The sequence below is a fragment of the Trichomycterus rosablanca genome, chromosome 6 (assembly GCF_030014385.1).
Source record: "Trichomycterus rosablanca isolate fTriRos1 chromosome 6, fTriRos1.hap1, whole genome shotgun sequence".
Classification (NCBI taxonomy): Eukaryota; Metazoa; Chordata; class Actinopteri; order Siluriformes; family Trichomycteridae; genus Trichomycterus; species Trichomycterus rosablanca.
The window spans coordinates 12,501,560-12,520,059 of NC_085993.1; the positions used below are offsets into that span (position 1 = coordinate 12,501,560).

Genomic DNA, 18,500 nt, shown 5'->3' on the forward strand with positions numbered 1-18,500 from the left:
ACCAACCAGAATATGCAATGCAATCTCTTCTCGTTAGTCCAAAATAGGAATGTGGAAATGCTGTAATTCAAAATGAATAATGATAGTATCCGTCTAAGCGTATTATTGTAGCCATTACCAGCTCAGAAGGCCAAGCCTCTAGGCTTTGATTATCTAACCCCTGAATACTAATGTCACAATTCGGCACTGCTTACTGAAGAACATTACAGACATTACGATCTCATATGGTCACTGTCCATCTCATTTCCAGACTTTTTGGCTCAGTTGTCACATTATAGCAGATGCACTTCCAGTACTGTCGTTTATTTCCTCTAAATGAGGTTTTACTTCCAGTCTTTTTAGCTATGTGTAGTCGTTTTTATCAGTCATTAGACACATTATGTGCTCCCATTAAAAAGCCTGTCCTCTTAGAACTGTGTTCAGACCTGAATCGTTGGGAGAAATCAGAGTACAGTGGCTGGTGTCTTACAATCAAAGTTGTTTGAGGTCGCTAATGGAGTCCTGCAGAGTTTCATATTGGGCCCAGGATTGTTCACCCTGCACATTAATGAAATTGGAACCCCGCTGCTGATTGCACTTTTATGCTAATGACACAGTCATTTGCACTTCCTCTGTTAACCAGGCCACACATGACCTGAAAAATGCTTTTAACACCAGTCAGAAATCTTTGTTGGACCTGAAATTACCCCTGAGTGAGGCTGAGGCAAAATATATATTTAATTCTCTGAAGCTTTTAACACTGACCATGACAAGTTCATTGTTTGAGCTGTGAATGGGAGTAAGAGTACAGCATGTTGATTTTCTTTTAAATAAATAATTGTGATTAATTAAACCTATATAACAATAATTTTCATTGGGATAAATATAGCATCTGTCAGTCTATCTGTCTATATATCTGTCTGTCTATCTATCTATCTATCTATCTATCTATCTATCTATCTATCTAACTATCTATCTATCTATCTATCTATCTATCTATCTATCTATCTGTCTTTATATCCGTCTGTCTGTCTGTCTGTCTGTCTGTCTGTGTTTATATCCGTCTATCTATCTATCTATCTATCTATCTATCTATCTATCTATCTATCTATCTATCTATCTATCTATCTATGTGTGTCTGTCTGTGTGTCTGTCTATCTACCTACTTACCTACCTACCTATGTAACAGTTGTATCTATCTATGCATCTGTGTATATATGTATTCATGTATCTATCTATCTATCTATCTTAATATTTAAAATTAGCAAAACATTCCAAAATATTGCAATAGCATTAACGTATTATGGTGTCCTGGTGGTATAGCAGGTAGTGTGGGTGCCTCACTACCTAAAACTCTTAATTCCCACCAGTTGTGAATAAGTGAGTTAAAGTGAAAGAGTTTTGTGACTTGTGACAGACTGGCTCCCAGTCCGGGATGTATTCCCACCTAGCACCCACTGTGCTAGTCCGCAGCTCTCTTTTGTCAGAGCAGGGATAACACAAGTGACAGAGTCAAACTAGAGAACATCCATGTGACTTCCATGTCATTTACAAATGTATGTATAGTTTTGACCTCAGCTGTGTGTGAATCAGACCACCGCTTCTCTTGAAGCTGCTCATTCCCAGTGGGTGGGACTCCCTTTGAAAGACTGTTATATGAAAGCACATTCATCTGAAATGAAACTGCATTTTAAAGGCACTTGTATTTCTTTGAAGCAGCTCTGTGTTAGTGTGCTGTTGATGCTATGTATTACACTGATAGAACATGGGGTGGAGAGAGCCGTGATGTGAAGTGGACGCAGGGTGAGTCAGAGTAAGCATATGCCAATTTCTATATCTTCAAGTATTGTTCTTTGTTCTTTGCCTCAATAGGGGGTGAAAATGAAGCAGTGGGGAAAGAAGTAAAAAGCACTATTTACTAAAATGATTGGGTCTTAGTCTTTAAACCACTGATCAGTTGAATCAGGTCCAGTTTTTGCCTAGCTGGTATGAAAGCCTGCACCCAGACTGGGCCATTTTTTTGGATGCAGTTGTTCCTGCTGTTTTCATGTCGTTCTGCATTGCTTTTTGAGTGAGTGTTGGCATCGTTCCTACATTTCCTATAAAGATTAAAAGAGCATGTTATTTATATGTGGTTAGTGGATCCATAAACTTTTAAACGGGGTGTTAGAGCAGCACGATGGCTCAGTGGGTAGCACTGTCGCCTCACAGCAAGAAGGTCCTGTGTTTGATCCCCAGGCAAAGCGGTCTGGGTCCTTTCTGTGCGGAGTTTGCATGTTCTCTCCGTGTCTGCGTGGATTTCCTCCGGGAGCTCCGGTTTCCTGACACTGAATTGCCCTATAGGTGAATGGGTGTTTGTGGGGGTGCCCTGCGATAGGCTCCAGCCCCCCTCCCGCGACCCTGATTGGATAAGCGGTTAAGAAAGTGAGTGTGTGAGTGAGATAAGTGACCAACAATGACATAGATCAGGATAAGGCAGACTTTAAGTATGCGTAAACAAAACACATATTCTATTATATATTTAATATACAGTAACATTTTATATGCATTACCAAACAAAATTACATGTAGATTGGAATTTACTCCATTTTTCAGATGGAATGAGAATGCAGTATTTATGTATTTGCATAGTTTCTTTTAGAATTAATAGTTTTCGTCCTGCAGACCTGAAAATGTGTGTAAAATCTGATTCATGTCAATGCAGGTACATCTGAAAATGCTCAGAGTTGTTGAAACTGCGAGCAATTTGGTGCTGATAGCCCAATTTTATCTCTTTTCCCAGCTGTTTTCTCATGTTCATATTTTCAGAACTGCTCCTACTTCTAAAGCTTCCAAGCTCAAGTATATAAAGATGGTGTGAAATTTTAGGCTTTTTGCCCACAATTTACTGCAGCTTGACTGAGAGTATTTTCCTCTCTTCAGACTTGCATTGTTTTCTCGTTCATGTTCAAGCAAAAGGAAAACAAACTAGGTGTTCTCTTGAAATGCAATGCATTAGATGTACTTGAGGTTTTGAGTCCTACAAATAATTTAACATAATTAAGTGTGGTATTGTTGAGCTTAGCTAAAGCAGAGACATTGATCTATTTGAATAGGAAGTGTATATATGACATAAAAGCAACATTTCACAAAAAATAAAAAATCCTTGTTTGGGTTGAATTCCAACTAGAAACCTGACCCAGCTGGGTGCCTACATAAACAACGATTGGCTGTTGTTCAAACAGGGTGGGAGCCAGACGGGACCTCATAACTAATGCAATTACGACCTCATCCATCCATCCATCCATCCATCCATCCAAATAAACCAAAATTAATCCACCCGTCTCTTTTTTTCTTCTGTCTATGTATACGTACATCCATTTATCTACCCACCCATCTATTTAGCTAGAACCCTGTTTACTTACATTTATTAATAATAAAACATACTATTTTATCCTTTTATTTACCTGTATCCTTTTCTTCATTTATGTATCCGTATATCCAAAAATACTTTCATCCTTCTATCAATTCACATTAAAATGTATACATCCACCAATTTTTTAATTATGAAATACATCCATCCATCCATCCAAATAAGCCAAACTTTATACACCCGTCTCCATTTTTCCATCTGACCATGTATTTATCCATTCATTTATCTACCCACCCACCTATTCAGCTAGAACCCTGTTTACACTCATTTTATTGTATGTAATTATAAAACATAATATTTTATCCATCTATTTACCTGTTTCCACTACTCCACTCACGTACCTTGAATCTATTAATATAAATTCCTTCTATCAATTCACATTAACATTTATCCATTGTTTCAATTATGAATCCATTCATCCATCCACCCATCCACCTATCCATCCATCCATCCATCCATCCATCCATCTACGTATCCACCCACCCATCCATCCATCCATCCACCCATCCACCCATCCATCCATCCCTAATCCCTCCCTCACTCCATCCATCCCTCCGTCCTTTCACCCCTCCCTCCATCCATCCATCCAAATAAACCAAAATTAATCCACCCATGATTTTTTTCTTCTGTTTATTTACCTATCCACCCATCTATTTAGCCAGACCCCTGTTTACATAAATGTATTTATTATAAAACATATTATTTTATCCATTTATTTACCTGTATCCACTATTCCACTTATCTATCCATTTAATCATTAATACTTTCATCCTTGTATCAGTTGACATAAAATGTATCCATTCATTTGTTTCAATTATCCATCCATCCATCTCTTAATTTGCTTATATGATTGGCATAAACCTGCTTTTAGGAAAAACTAAGCAAACATTAATTTCAGGCCAGTTAAGGTTTAAACTATTTTACATATTATAAAATAACAATAACAATAATAATAATAATAAGAAGAAAAAGCCACAAAATTTTGAATCAGTTTTGTCAAACAAAGCTTAAATTTGAAGAAAAAACTGAAGTCACTGTTTAATAAAACAACCAAATATTTACATAAATGCTTATCAGCAATGTTATTTTAAAATAATGACTAAGATTAAATATTTTCCTCTGACAGACTAGATTTTTCCACCTTGCCACGCAGTGATTCATCAGAATGCAGCTCCATTATTGAGAACGCTGAAAAGAGAAGCAGTATGTAGGAGCCAATGCTCATTTCTTACCGACCTTGGAACCCATAGCAACCTTTTAAATTTGAGATACACAGGAAGGGAGGGGTGTGTGAGAGAAAGAGAGAAAAGAGATCGTTTTTAGCAAGAAGCTGTGAATGAATGCTGAAGTGAGAAAGTGAGATGCTGCAGCATCTGTACTGATGCTGGCACATCTGACGTGTCTTCTCCTTTCAAGCTTTTTGTTACCTGGCTTTTTTCTGTTTTACAGGAATTAAATCATCGGATTGGAAGCTCGGTGGCCCCCAAGACAAACTCTGTTCTACGACCACAGGGAAAAAGATAAAAAAATCCAGTGGAGCCCAGGATCCATAATTTATGGTTATTTTTTCAGTTCACCTAGGGGCGTCTCCGTGTATGGGAAGAGGTCTCTGTTACACATCTGGCAATTCTATATACTGACTATTTCACTTGTTGATTAAGATAAACATGGACCACAATCAACACTTTTACTTTTACGTGCTCCAATAGTGATTATTACTATTACTAAATACAGAACTGTGTAACTCGAAATGTCTCCTTTCTTAATCACCATCGGTGGTAGGACCATCCACTTTGGGCTCTTTTTGCTGTTTTTTCTCAGTCTCTCCCTGCTCACGTTGGCAGCTCGGCCCAAAGGCCCAGGCCATACGCATCTAAACTCGATTCGCATTGATGGAGACATCTCCCTGGGGGGTCTGTTTCCAGTTCACGCACGAGGCCATAACGGCAAACCCTGTGGAGAGCTAAAAAAGGAGAAAGGGATCCATCGTCTTGAGGCCATGCTTTTTGCATTGGATCGCATTAACAACGACCACGAGCTTCTACCTAATATCACCCTGGGTGCTCGTATTCTGGACACCTGTTCGCGGGACACGCATGCTCTGGAACAGTCGCTCACTTTTGTCCAGGCGCTCATCGAGAAGGATGGGACAGATGTTAAATGCCAGGGTGGGGGCTCACCCATCATCACCAAGCCGGAGAGAGTCGTCGGGGTGATTGGTGCTTCGTCCAGCTCTGTGTCCATCATGGTGGCTAACATTCTCCGCCTCTTTAAGGTAGGTGCCATGCTGAGGTTTTACTCTTTGATGTTTTAATGATTGTGGTAAATTGACTGGAATATTAAATCCTAATTCATTACCATAATACACTAATCCCATATCAAGTGCATTTAAATAAATGTTTTATTCTTTTTCTGTGAGCTGGATGGGAAATTTATAATAATGCAACACAAATATATACCAAATACCCCGCGTCTGCTTTCAAGCCTTTAAAGATTATACTGAACGTGTTAGTTTTGTGTAAACGCTGTTACTGGCAACCGCCTATTTTTAAGCTGTCTTACCAACTAACTAAATCAGGAACATTTCTAAATTACTTAATGCCAATTTGTTTAGATCTTTATTTGTCAATTTTTATTTGTAAATTTTTGCTTGCACACTTTCCCCTTAGTATTTTTACTTGTTCATTTTCCAACCACGTCCTCACTTCTTTGCTTAAAGAAGGCACAGCTGGGGATTTTGGATCAAACCTTGCATCCTGTGATGCGCTTGGCATCTTCTTTCAATGGGTTTTGTTTCAGGTACTGCCAAAATCATGCAGAAGATGAATCAGCTGCTTTAACCCCCCCCTGGTATGAGTAAGTGAGTGAATGGGTGACTGTGTGTTGCCTTACAATGAACTGACCCCTCTATCTCGCTTTGTATATCTGGGTGGCACTTAGGGGTGGTTGGATCGATAAAAATTTCGATATTATCGATACCAAAGTTGGTATTGGAATCGGATCGATACTAGTGTGATGGGATCGATACTTTAGTTTGACGTTTTCTCCACTACATTCAGCACGTTTCTCCCTTTTCATCAGAAAGTAAAGATCATGTCTGTACAGACTCCGCTCCTCTCACATGATGTTACATGCACACCTCGCTCCTCCCCTCCTGCTCAGCTGTGTTTTGTTGTGGTATCGTCACGTCGTTATGTTGTTAAAATCCTATAACAGTCATCATTGGTAGACATTGGAAGATTGTACGTTTTTAAATACTTTGCTTTGCACATAAAGAAATAGGGGCAATTTTATGAAAATAATAGTGTAAACTGTACGTACGTGAAGTATGGACGCACTTTACGCACTTTGCGCACCCTACGCAAATGAAACGAAGCATGCGTAGTGAGGCTTTTATTCCGTGTGTTTGTGTTTTGGTGAATAAGAGCTCTTTTCTTTTGACTTTGTGCTTATAAATATAAACAGAATAGCATCGATTTTTACACTTCTCCCCTGGGTTTCCAAACCCCATATCTTGCGTTTTCATTGGTTGTATTTCGACGCCACACTCACTCCCAGTCGGCCGACTGATCCAGATATCTAGCATGCTAGATATTTTTCTTCAGTCGCTGAGCCGTTTGGATCGAGTTGTTGAGTAGTTCACACATGGCGATTGAGAGCCGAATTTCGATCCCCGAGCGAATCACCTGCAATTCCTCGTGATAGATCGTGTAGTGTGAAACCCCCATCACCGATCAGTCGTGTAGAGTGAAATACACAACGACTGAAAAGACTCCCGAGTGCAAGAGATCCAGTTGTGTAGTGTGAACTGTACAGTGACCTGAACAACTTAAGTCATGTAGTGTGAACTTGGCTTTAGTTGGTCGCAAATGCTAGACTACTAAGTCAGTTCATAACAATAGGTCTTCAACATTGGTAACAAAATGCTAAGTCCAGCACAGTACATTCACATTTTGACAGCTTGATGTATAAGAAAGCAGGAAGTGGAATTTTACTGTGCTGTATGTGAGAAGCTGGTCGATTATTAGAAAAGTGGACAGTGGAAGTGGACAATCATTTTTTGTTTATATTATATTAATGCTGGATGACCCATTCATATGATTTCAGATAAAGCGGTGATAAAACAGACAATAAATAAATTAAATGTTATATCCATCCACTTACATACATCCACTCCAGACATGAACCTAAACTCTTTTACCACATAGCTGTGGCCCTGTTTGACCTGTAGACTGGTACCAGAGGTAGTCAAGTTCTGCTCCATAAGACCTACTGAACCTAGTAATTACCTGGTGAGTTTATTCTGGTGTCCCAGAGAAAGGACATCAACAAGCTGTGATTTAGCCCCGAGAGACTGGAGTCAAACACGCCACGTCTGGATAAGGAATGTTAACAATACAGCCAGGCTTTTAATTCACATTTTTATCCTGAACCAGATAGGCCGCCAGCTCACACGAAAACAGTGAATGTGATTTCTGTGCAAGTTCAAACAGAATACGTGTAGCTCAATATTTATTTATGCTTTTCATTTCCGCCACATAATTTCCCTCACATCTGAACACGGTTTGGATATTTCATCACTCACACGAGCTTTTGAATTAGCAAGTGGCTTTTCCATTTTCAAACATCCAGCATTTTCTGACATATTTGCTTCATGTTATGAAGGGTGATTTTTCAGTCTGATGAATGGAAAGCCCACACACTGTTATGAACACTTGAGGGGGTAAATATGAATATGCAAATGAGCCACAGATTAAGCCAACATTTAACAACAGACACAAGTGGGCACAGAAAAGGTCATTTATTTATGCCCTGCATCTTCACATGATGCTTCTTATGGACATCGTTGCATATACATAACATACACTGATCAGCCATAACATTAAAACCACCTCCTTGTTTCTACACGTACTGTCCACTTACTATATAGAAGCACTTTGTAGTTCTACAATTACTGACTGTGGTCCATCTGTTTCTCTGCATGCTTTGTTAGCCCTCTTTCATGCTGTTCTTCAATGGTCAGGACTCTCCCAGGACCATCACAGAGCAGGTATTATTTGGGTGGTAAATATCATTGTCAGTGACACTGACATGGTGGTGGTGTGTTAGTGTGTGTTGTGTTTGTGTTTGTGACTGAAAAAGACACAGCAGAGCTGATGGAGTTTTTAAACACCTCACTGTCATTGCTGGACTGAGAATAGTCCACCAACTAAAAACATCCAGCCAACAGTGCCCTGTGGGCTGTGTCCTGTGACCACTGATGAAGGTCTAGAAGATGACCACAGCAGCAAAAGATAAGCAATCGTCTCTGACTTTACATCTACGAGGTGGACCAACTAGGTAGGAGTGTCTAAAAGAGTGGACAGTGTGTGGACACGGTATTTAAAAACTTCAGCAGCGCTGCTGTGTCTGATCCACTCATACCAGCACAACACACACTAACACACCACCACCATATCATTGTAACTGCAGTGCTGAGAATGAGCCACCACCTAAATAATACCTGCTCTGTGGTGGTCCTGTGGGGGTCCTGGGAGAGTCTTGACCATTGAAGAACAGGGTGAAAGCAGGCTAAAAATATATGTAGAGCAATATAAGGACTACGGTCAGTAATTGTAGAACTACAAAGTGCTCCTATATGGTAAGTGGAGCTGATAAAATGGACAATGTGTGTAGAAACAAGGAGGTGGTTTTAATGTTATGGCTGATCAGTGTATAAAATGGTGACATCCAACATTCGATTCGAGTTTGGCAGATCGTTGCTTCTGGTTTGTTTTGACAGTTGGGTGAACAGGTTTGTGAATCCCTTTGATTCCTTGACTAAAACAAGCTCAGTGTGCTTTATTATTTGATTGCTGTGGATTTATTTAGGCATGAAAAATATCCCCAAAATCTAGTAACTGCAATCTGTTCAGTGTTCTTTTATCACGTCTTATCCAACCACATGTACCAGGTATAAACACTTATGTTGGCAAGACCTGACTGTTAGTTATATTACTTACAAACAATAAGCAGACAAATCAACATTTTATTGTTTGAGTCTCACAATATGTTTTGCATTCTTCTCATTTGGCTGTATGCATTTTTTTAACACATTCTGCCAATCTCTGTTGGCTGTGCCACTCCTTCTCTCTTTTAATTATCTATCTGCTGCTTTGTACACTTTGTCACCACCTGTTCCCTAGTTATCAGATGTTATTTTGGTGGGGACCATTTTCAGCTCTGCAATGTCATGTAGTCCCATGGTAGCTCTTGTACAAGTGTAGCAGGTGCAGCAGTGTTGTTAGGATTTTGACATATGTTAATGCTGGGAAGAGAACAGTGCTCCAGCTACATACAGTGTATCACAAAAGTGAGTACACCCCTCACATTTCTGCAAATATTTCATTATATCTTTTCATGGGACAACACTATAGAAATAAAACTTGGATATAACTTAGAGTAGTCAGTGTACAACTTGTATAGCAGTGTTGATTTACTGTCTTTTGAAAATAACTCAACACACAGCCATTAATGTCTAAATGGCTGGCAACATAAGTGAGTACACCCCACAGTGAACATGTCCAAATTGTGCCCAAAGTGTCAATATTTTGTGTGACCACCATAATTATCCAGCACTGCCTTAACCCTCCTGGCCATGGAATTCACCAGAGCTGCACAGGTTGCTACTGGAATCCTCTTCCACTCCTCCATGATGACATCACGGAACTGGTGGATGTTAGACACCTTGAACTCCTCCACCTTCCACTTGAGGATGCGCCACAGGTGCTCAATTGGGTTTAGTCCATCACCTTTACCTTCAGCTTCCTCAGCAAGGCAGTTGTCATCTTGGAGGTTGTGTTTGGGGTCGTTATCCTGTTGGAAAACTGCCATGAGGCCCAGTTTTCGAAGGGAGGGGATCATGCTCTGTTTCAGAATGTCACAGTACATGTTGGAATTCATGTTTCCCTCAATGAACTGCAGCTCCCCAGTGCCGGCAACACTCATGCAGCCCAAGACCATGATGCTACCACCACCATGCTTGACTGTAAGCAAGATACAGTTGTCTTGGTACTTCTCACCAGGGCGCCGCCACACATGCTGGACACCATCTGAGCCAAACAAGTTTATCTTGGTCTCGTCAGACCACAGGGCATTCCAGTAATCCATGTTCTTGGACTGCTTGTTTTCAGCAAACTGTTTGCTGGCTTTCTTGTGCGTCAGCTTCCTTCTGGGATGACGACCATGCAGACTGAGTTGATGCAGTGTGCGGCGTATGGTCTGAGCACTGACAGGCTGACCTCCCACGTCTTCAACCTCTGCAGCAATGCTGGCAGCACTCATGTGTCTATTTTTTAAAGCCAACCTCTGGATATGACGCCGAACACGTGGACTCAACTTCTTTGGTCGACCCTGGCGAAGCCTGTTCCGAGTGGAACCTGTCCTGGAAAACCGCTGTATGACCTTGGCCACCATGCTGTAGCTCAGTTTCAGGGTGTTAGCAATCTTCTTATAGCCCAGGCCATCTTTGTGGAGAGCAACAATTCTATTTCTCACATCCTCAGAGAGTTCTTTGCCATGAGGTGCCATGTTGAATATCCAGTGGCCAGTATGAGAGAATTGTACCCAAAACACCAAATTTAACAGCCCTGCTCCCCATTTACACCTGGGACCTTGACACATGACACCAGGGAGGGACAACGACACATTTGGGCACAATTTGGACATGTTCACTGTGGGGTGTACTCACTTATGTTGCCAGCTATTTAGACATTAATGGCTGTGTGTTGAGTTATTTTCAGAAGACAGTAAATCTACACTGCTATACAAGCTGTACACTGACTACTCTAAGTTATATCCAAGTTTCATGTCTATAGTGTTGTCCCATGAAAAGATATAATGAAATATTTGCAGAAATGTGAGGGGTGTACTCACTTTTGTGATACACTGTACATACAGTATATACACTGATCAACCATAACATTAAAATCACCTCCTTCTCTGTCCATTTTATCAGCTCCACTTACCATATAGAATCACTTTGTAGTTCTACAATTACTGACTGCAGTCCATCTGTTTTTCTACATACTTTTTTAGTCTGCTTCATCATGTTATTTAATGGTCAGGACACCCACAGGACCACTACAGAGTAGGTATTATTTAGGTGGTGGATGATTCTCAGCACTGCAGTGACACTGACATGGTGGTGGTGTCTTAGTGTGTGTTGGGCTGGTATGAGTGGATCAGATACAGCAGCGCTGCTGGAGTTTTTAAATACCGTGTCCACTCACTGTCCACTCTATTAGACACTCCTACCTAGTCGGTCCACCTTGTAGATGTAAAGTCAGAGACGATCGCTCATCTATTGCTGCTGTTTGAATTGGTCATCTTCTAGACCTTCATCAGTGGTCACAGGACGCTGCCCATGGGGCGCTGTTGGCTGGATATTTTTGGTTGATGGACTATTCTCAGTCCAGCAGTGACAGTGAGGTGTTTAAAACCTCCATCAGCGTTGCTGTGTCTTATCCACTCCTACCAGCACAACACACACTAACACACCACCACCATGTCAGTGTCACTGCAGTGCTGAGAATGATCCACCACCTAAATAATACCTGCTCTGTGGTGGTCCTGGGAGATGGTAAGTGGAGCTGATTAAATGGACAGTGAGTGTAGAAACAAGGAGGTGGTTTTAATGTTATGGCTGATTAGTGTACATACATATATATATATGACAAATGAAAGGAAATCAGTAATTGTACTACAAAGTAACATACATATGACAGATCTGTGATAATGAATTGACAGTTAGGTAATTATTAGCTGTTGATTAAAAATGGACCAATCACATAAGGTGTTACCTCATTATTACTTCCTGCTACCCTCGATCAATGGCTTTGATCCATCCTCACTTTCTTAGTGTGATCTAGCAGTCCACACAGCTGTTAAGTGGATATACCAAGCGAATTGTGGGCTGTGCAGGGCTATTTATCAGAACGAGAGGTTTGATCAAAGAGAGATTGCAGATCATGAGGAATGTGAGAGTATTGCAACATGACAAGCCTTTAAGCACAAGTGCTGAACTTTACGCTGAAGTCCACTGCCAAAAATTTGACATTTCCTCGGGAAGATCAGGGAGACCGGTTTTGGAGGATTTGTGCTGTTTTTATTACTGAAAAAAACTCTGACAGATTATTTAACATTGGACGGACCACAGACCAGGCATAACATTATGACCACAGACAGGTGAAGTAAATAACTCTTCATCAGTGAATTATCTCTTCATCATGGCACCTGTTAGTAGGTGGGATACATTAGGCAGCAAGTGAACATTTTATCCTCAAAGTTGATGTGTTAGAAGTAGGAAAAATGGGCAAGCGTAAGAATTTGAGCGAGTTTGCTGAAGGTCAAATTGTGATGGCTAGACCACTGGGTAAGGGCATCTCCAAAACTGCAGCTCTTGTGGGGTGTTCCCAGTTTGCAGTAGTCAGTGTCTATCAAAAGTGGTCCAAGGAAGGAACAGTGGTAAACCGGTGAGAGGGTCATGGGCGGACAAGGCTCAGTGATGCACGTGGGGAGCGAAGGCTGGCCCGTGTGGTCCGATCCAACAGACGAGCTACTGTAGCTCAAATTGCTGAAGAAGTTAATGCTGGTTCTGATAGAAAGGTGTCAGAATGCACAGTGCATCACAGTTTGTTGCGTGTAAGGCTGCATAACCACGGACCAGTCAGGGTACCGATGCTGCCCCCAGTACACCGCCAAAAGCGCCAACAATGGACATGTGAGCATCGGAACTGGACCACGGAGCAATGAAAGAAGGTGGCCTGGTCTGATGAATCACATTTTCTTTTACATCACGTGGGTGGCCGGGTGCATGTGCCGCTTACCTGGGAAACACATGGCACCAGGATGCACTATGGGAAGAAGGCAAGCCGGCGGAGGCAGTGTGATGCTTTGGGCAATGTTCTGCTGGGAAACCTTGGGTCCTGCCATCCATGTGGATGCTACTTTGACACGTACCACCTACCTAAGCATTGTTGCAGACCATGTACACCCTTTCATGGAAACAGTATTCCCTGATGGCTGTGGTTTCTTTCAGCAGGATAATGCGCCCTGCCACTAAGCAAAAATGGTTTAGGAATGGTTTGAGGGGCACAACAATGAGTTTGAGGTGTTGACTTGGCCTCCAAATTCCCCAGATCTCAATCCAATCGAGCATCTGTGGGATGTGCTGGACAAACAAGTCCGATCCATGGAGGACCCACCTCGTAACTTACAGGAGTTAAAGGATCTGCTGCTAACATCTTGGTGCCAGATACAACAGCACACCTTCAGGGGTTTAGTGGAGTCCATGCCTCGACGAGTCAGTGCTGTTTTGGCAGCAAAAGGGGTACCAACACAATATTAGGAAGATGGTCAGAATGTCATGCCTGATCAATGTATATAATTTCATGTGGAGCAACATGTCACTGGTAGCCTAGTGGGTAAAGCTTTGTGCTATCAATCAGAAAGTTGTGTTTGAATCCAGGCTCTGCGACACAGTCAGTATTGGGCCCTTGAGCAAGGCCCCTCAGCTCCATGTATAACCCTCTGCACGATGATATGTAAAAAAAATTGTACTGCACACACGTGTGTATGCATATATGACAAATAGATGTTCCATCTGTCCTGGATTATTATTACATAGAATGAAATGTAATTCTGTTAATCTGATCCATCTTTAAAAGCTGTGCACCCTCTGCATTTACAGGAGGTTTTCTTTTATCACTTCAAAGCTAGATGAGTTTAGCTCAGATTTAGAGAATAAAATCCCCACTGCTTAACAAACTCCTACAGTGATGATTTGTTCCAACTCTGCTCCAACACGGCTTATGTAAGATTGTTTAACATTCTTACTGTGATTTTACTATATTTTGAAACCCAGCATTTTTGGAATCATGCAGTTAAGAAAAATAATGTTGAAAAATAAATACACATGAGTTGGCATCAGCACCTGTCTTTAAATTGATTTAGATATTCATGCTTTATACAAAGAATTATCTACACCAGTCAGCCATAACATTAAAACCACCTCCTTGTTTCTATACTCACTGTCCATTTTATCAGCTCCACTTACCATATAGATGCACTTTGTAGTTCTACAATTACTGACTGTAGTCCATCTGTTTCTCTGCATGCTTTGTTAGCCCCCTTTCATGCTGTTCTTCAATGGTCAGGACCCACACAGGACCACTACAGAGCATAAGGTATTATTTGGGTGGTGGATCATTCTCAGCACTGCAATGACACTGACTTGGTGGTGGTGTGTTAGTGTGTGTTGTGCTGGTATGAGTGAATCAGACACAGCAGCGCTGCTGGAGTTTTTAAACACCTCACTGTCACTGCTGGACTGAGAATAGTCCACCAACTAAAAATATCCAGCCAACAGCGCCCCGTGGGCAGCATCCTGTCACCACTGATGAAGGTCTAGAAGATGACTCAAACAGCAGCAATAGATGAGCGATCGTCTCTGACTTTACATCTACAAGGTGGACCAACTAGGTAGGAGTGTCTAATAGAGTGGACAGTGAGTGGACACGATATTTAAAAACTCCAGCAGTGCTGCTGTGTCTGATCCACTCATACCAGCACAACACACACTAACACACCACCACCATGTCAGTGTCACTGCAGTGCTAAGAATGATCCATCACCTAAATAATACCTGCTCTGTGGTGGTCCTGACCATTAAAGAACAGGGTGAAAGCAGGGTAAAAAGATATGTAGAGAAACAGATGGACTACAAAGTTCTTCTATATGGTAAGTGTAGCTGATAAAATGGACAGTGAGTGTAGAAACAAGGAGGTGATTTTAATGTTATGGCTGATCAGTGTATACCATTAGTAACATTTTTATATACTGTACATGTTAACAGTGTTACAAATCCTATAGTGTATTAGCTGTTTTTTTAAATTAAGAGTTATGAATGGCTTATTTTTAATACATGAATCTGGACACTCAAAATTAAATAGGTAAAAATATAGACAGTTTTGCTGTTCTTGGCTGCTGTATGAAAGGGTTAATCATCTTGACTTTTGTCAACAGTCAGACTCTGACCACAGAATTACTCTTAGCTGGATATTTATGGTTGTCAAACTATATTCAACAGTGGCAATGAGCTGCTATGCCTGAAACAATTATATCAACCCCACACAGCTCCTACAGTCACATTTAATCATTTAGGCTGACACTCTTGGCTGCAGCACATTTAAAATAATAATAATAAAACAGCTAAATGTTTAACAAGGCAGTTGTTAAACTGTGTCTGTTAAAACTGTATCTGTTAAGTACCCTAGACCGCCTTCACCTATTGAGCTCCCTTTACTAGTGGGTTACTGAACATAATGGTTAAAGTCAAGCACCTTTCATGGACCATGTAGACATTAGGCTTAAACGTTATAAATGGGAAGGCAGTTGTAGCCTAGTGGTTAAGGTGCTGGTCCAGTAATCAGAAGGTTGCTGATTAAAACCCCACCACTGCCAGGTTGGGCCCTTGAGCAAGGCCCTTAACCCTCAATTGCTTAGATTGTATGCTTAGATTGTACGCCTTCACCTACTGAGCTCCCTTTACTAGTGGGTTACTGAACATAATGGTTAAAGTCAAGCACCTTTTATGGACCATGTAGACATTAGGCTTAAACGTTATAGATGGGAAGGCAGTTGTAGCCTAGTGGTTAAGGTTCTGGTCCAGTAATCAAAAGGTTGCCGATTCAAGCCCCACCACTGTCAGGTTGGGCCCTTGAGCAAGGCCCTTAACCCTCAATTGTTTGAGGGTTGCTGTCACAACTGTAACTCGCTTTGGATAAAAGCTTCTCCTAATTGCCGAAAATGTAAAAGTTAACAAGTACTTAAAAGTGATGTATTTATAAGGTATGGGTTAAACTAACTAAGGTTAGTAATACAAGTCAATACAAGACATTTTAGTTCTAACTGGCAGTCTTAATAAGTGTATAAGCTATAGTAATGGAATACATCCTGGACCAGGGGCGGCTCGATCGGGCGACGCACCACCAAAGGGCGAAAGGGAAGAAATGTTTCTATCACAGCTGTGACTGTTCTGGACAGTCTCTTGCCTCTGAATATCGTAGTCCAATCAGCGTCGAGTTGTGTTCCGTACAGTACCGGCCCTTTTGGGGCGAATTCAGTCTAACTGAAAATTGCCCCGGATTGCTCTCATAGACTCTCATGTTAAGGCTCTTTTTTTCAAACTGCAGGCGTTGCAATACAATCTGAATGGGTTCCGGGGGGGCACGCACTTACGTGCTTACGTCACCATGACTACCATTACCTCAGTTTGGAGCAACTCCATCATGTCATTAAGGGAAATGCCATTCAGTCATAGTAGTAATCAGGATAAATTAGCAACTAAAGAATTAGGGCCACCCAGACCAAATTTAAACATCAATCTACAAAGGGGAGAAATCATATAAGTTACAAGTAAATTACAAGTAAGTAATGTCATTTTTAAATTGTGAATTGTGATTGCACTTATTGTATCTCCCCAATTGTTTAATTGTACTTCTTTATTCATTGCACATCAGCCCCGATGCCAATCTTTATTCTGGATCTGCACCTAAAATAAAATGCTATCTGATGAAGACTGAATTAAATTGTTAGTGTGAAGGCTTTACTTAATTTTATGATAAATGGTAAAGCTGGTCTCTCTCCATGTTCAAAGTATTTGTGAGGGCAAACTGACAGATGACTTAAGATGTGAATTATTTAAGCTTTAATTTACCCATTGAACGGGTCACCTTGGCCATCATCGCAACAATTGCTACCCCCTTCCCCTTCCTGAGAGATTTGGCAGGAGCCGCCACTGTCCTGGACTGCAATCCATTGTAGGGTAGTAAACCATAAATAGAACACAATGAATAGCTATTCTAGGTATTAAAGTGGTATGTATTCAGACATTTGTGAAATGAAGGGAAACATTGAATAGCTGCTAAATTGCCCCATAGGTCCACTTACACAAAACACGCACAGTGACTCAGTGATGATGTGACCCAGCCTCAGGATGAATTCCCAACCACACATTGTGAGCAACGCAAACTGTGCATGTAGGCAGCCTAGACTCATGAAATCAAATTGGCATGGGCTGATGATTAACATTTAGTTTTTAACGCTATGGCCGTTAGGTACGGTAAGAACTTTATAATTAAAGGAAGTTTTACAAAACTTTATGTATATACACTGATCAGCCATAAGATTAAAACCACCTCCTTGTTTCTACACTCACTGTCCATTTTTTCAGCTGAACTTACCATACAGAAGCACGTTGCAGTTCTACAATTACTGACTGTAGTCCATCTGTTTCTCTGCATGATTTGTTAGCCCCCTTTCACCCTGTTGTTCTTCAATGGTCAGGACTCTCCCAGGACCACTACAGAGTAGGTATTATTCAGGTGGTGGATCATTCTTAGCACTTCACTGACAATGACATGGTGGTGGTGTGTTAGTGTGTGTTGTGCTGGTATGATTTTTAAATACCGTGTCCACTCACTGTCCACTCTATTAGACTCTCCTACCTAGTTGGTCCACCTTGTAGATGTAAAGTCAGAGACGATCGCTCATCTATTGCTGCTGTTTGAGTTGGTCATCTTCTAGACCTTCATCAGTGGTCACAGGATGCTGCACACGGGGTGCTGTTGGCTGGATGTATTTTTGGTTGGTGGACTATTCTCAGTCCAGCAGTGACTGTGAGGTGTTTAAAAACTTCATCAGCATTGTTATCTTATCTACTCATACCAGCACAACACACACTAACACACCACCACCATGTCAGTGTCACTGCAGTGCTGAGAATGACCCACCACCCAAATAATACCTACTCTGTAGTGGTCCTGGGAGAGTCCTGACCATTGAAGAACAGCATGAAAGCAGGCTACCAAAGCATGTAGAGAAACAGATGGACTACAGTCAGTAATTGTAGAACTACAAAGTGCTTCTATATGGTAAGTGGAGCTGATAAAATGGACAGTGAGTGTAGAAACAAGGAGGTGGTTTTAATGTTATGGTTGATCGGTGTATATGGCAATTCCCTGTAAAATTCCCTATCTGGCATAATATGTTGACAGGCTAGCACATGCTT

The 18,500-nt window shown here is 41.1% G+C and overlaps 1 protein-coding gene across 1 annotated transcript in view; it reads left to right on the top strand.

Annotated features, from left to right (window-relative positions):
* Positions 1-5,141: 5,141 nt before the first annotated feature.
* The window catches only part of grm4 (glutamate receptor, metabotropic 4), a 238,550-nt gene continuing 225,191 nt past the window's right edge, over positions 5,142-18,500 (top strand). The window contains exon 1 of the mRNA XM_062997427.1: positions 5,142-5,666. Coding sequence (XP_062853497.1) covers positions 5,142-5,666 — 525 coding nt within the window. The remainder of the gene's footprint in view (positions 5,667-18,500) is intronic.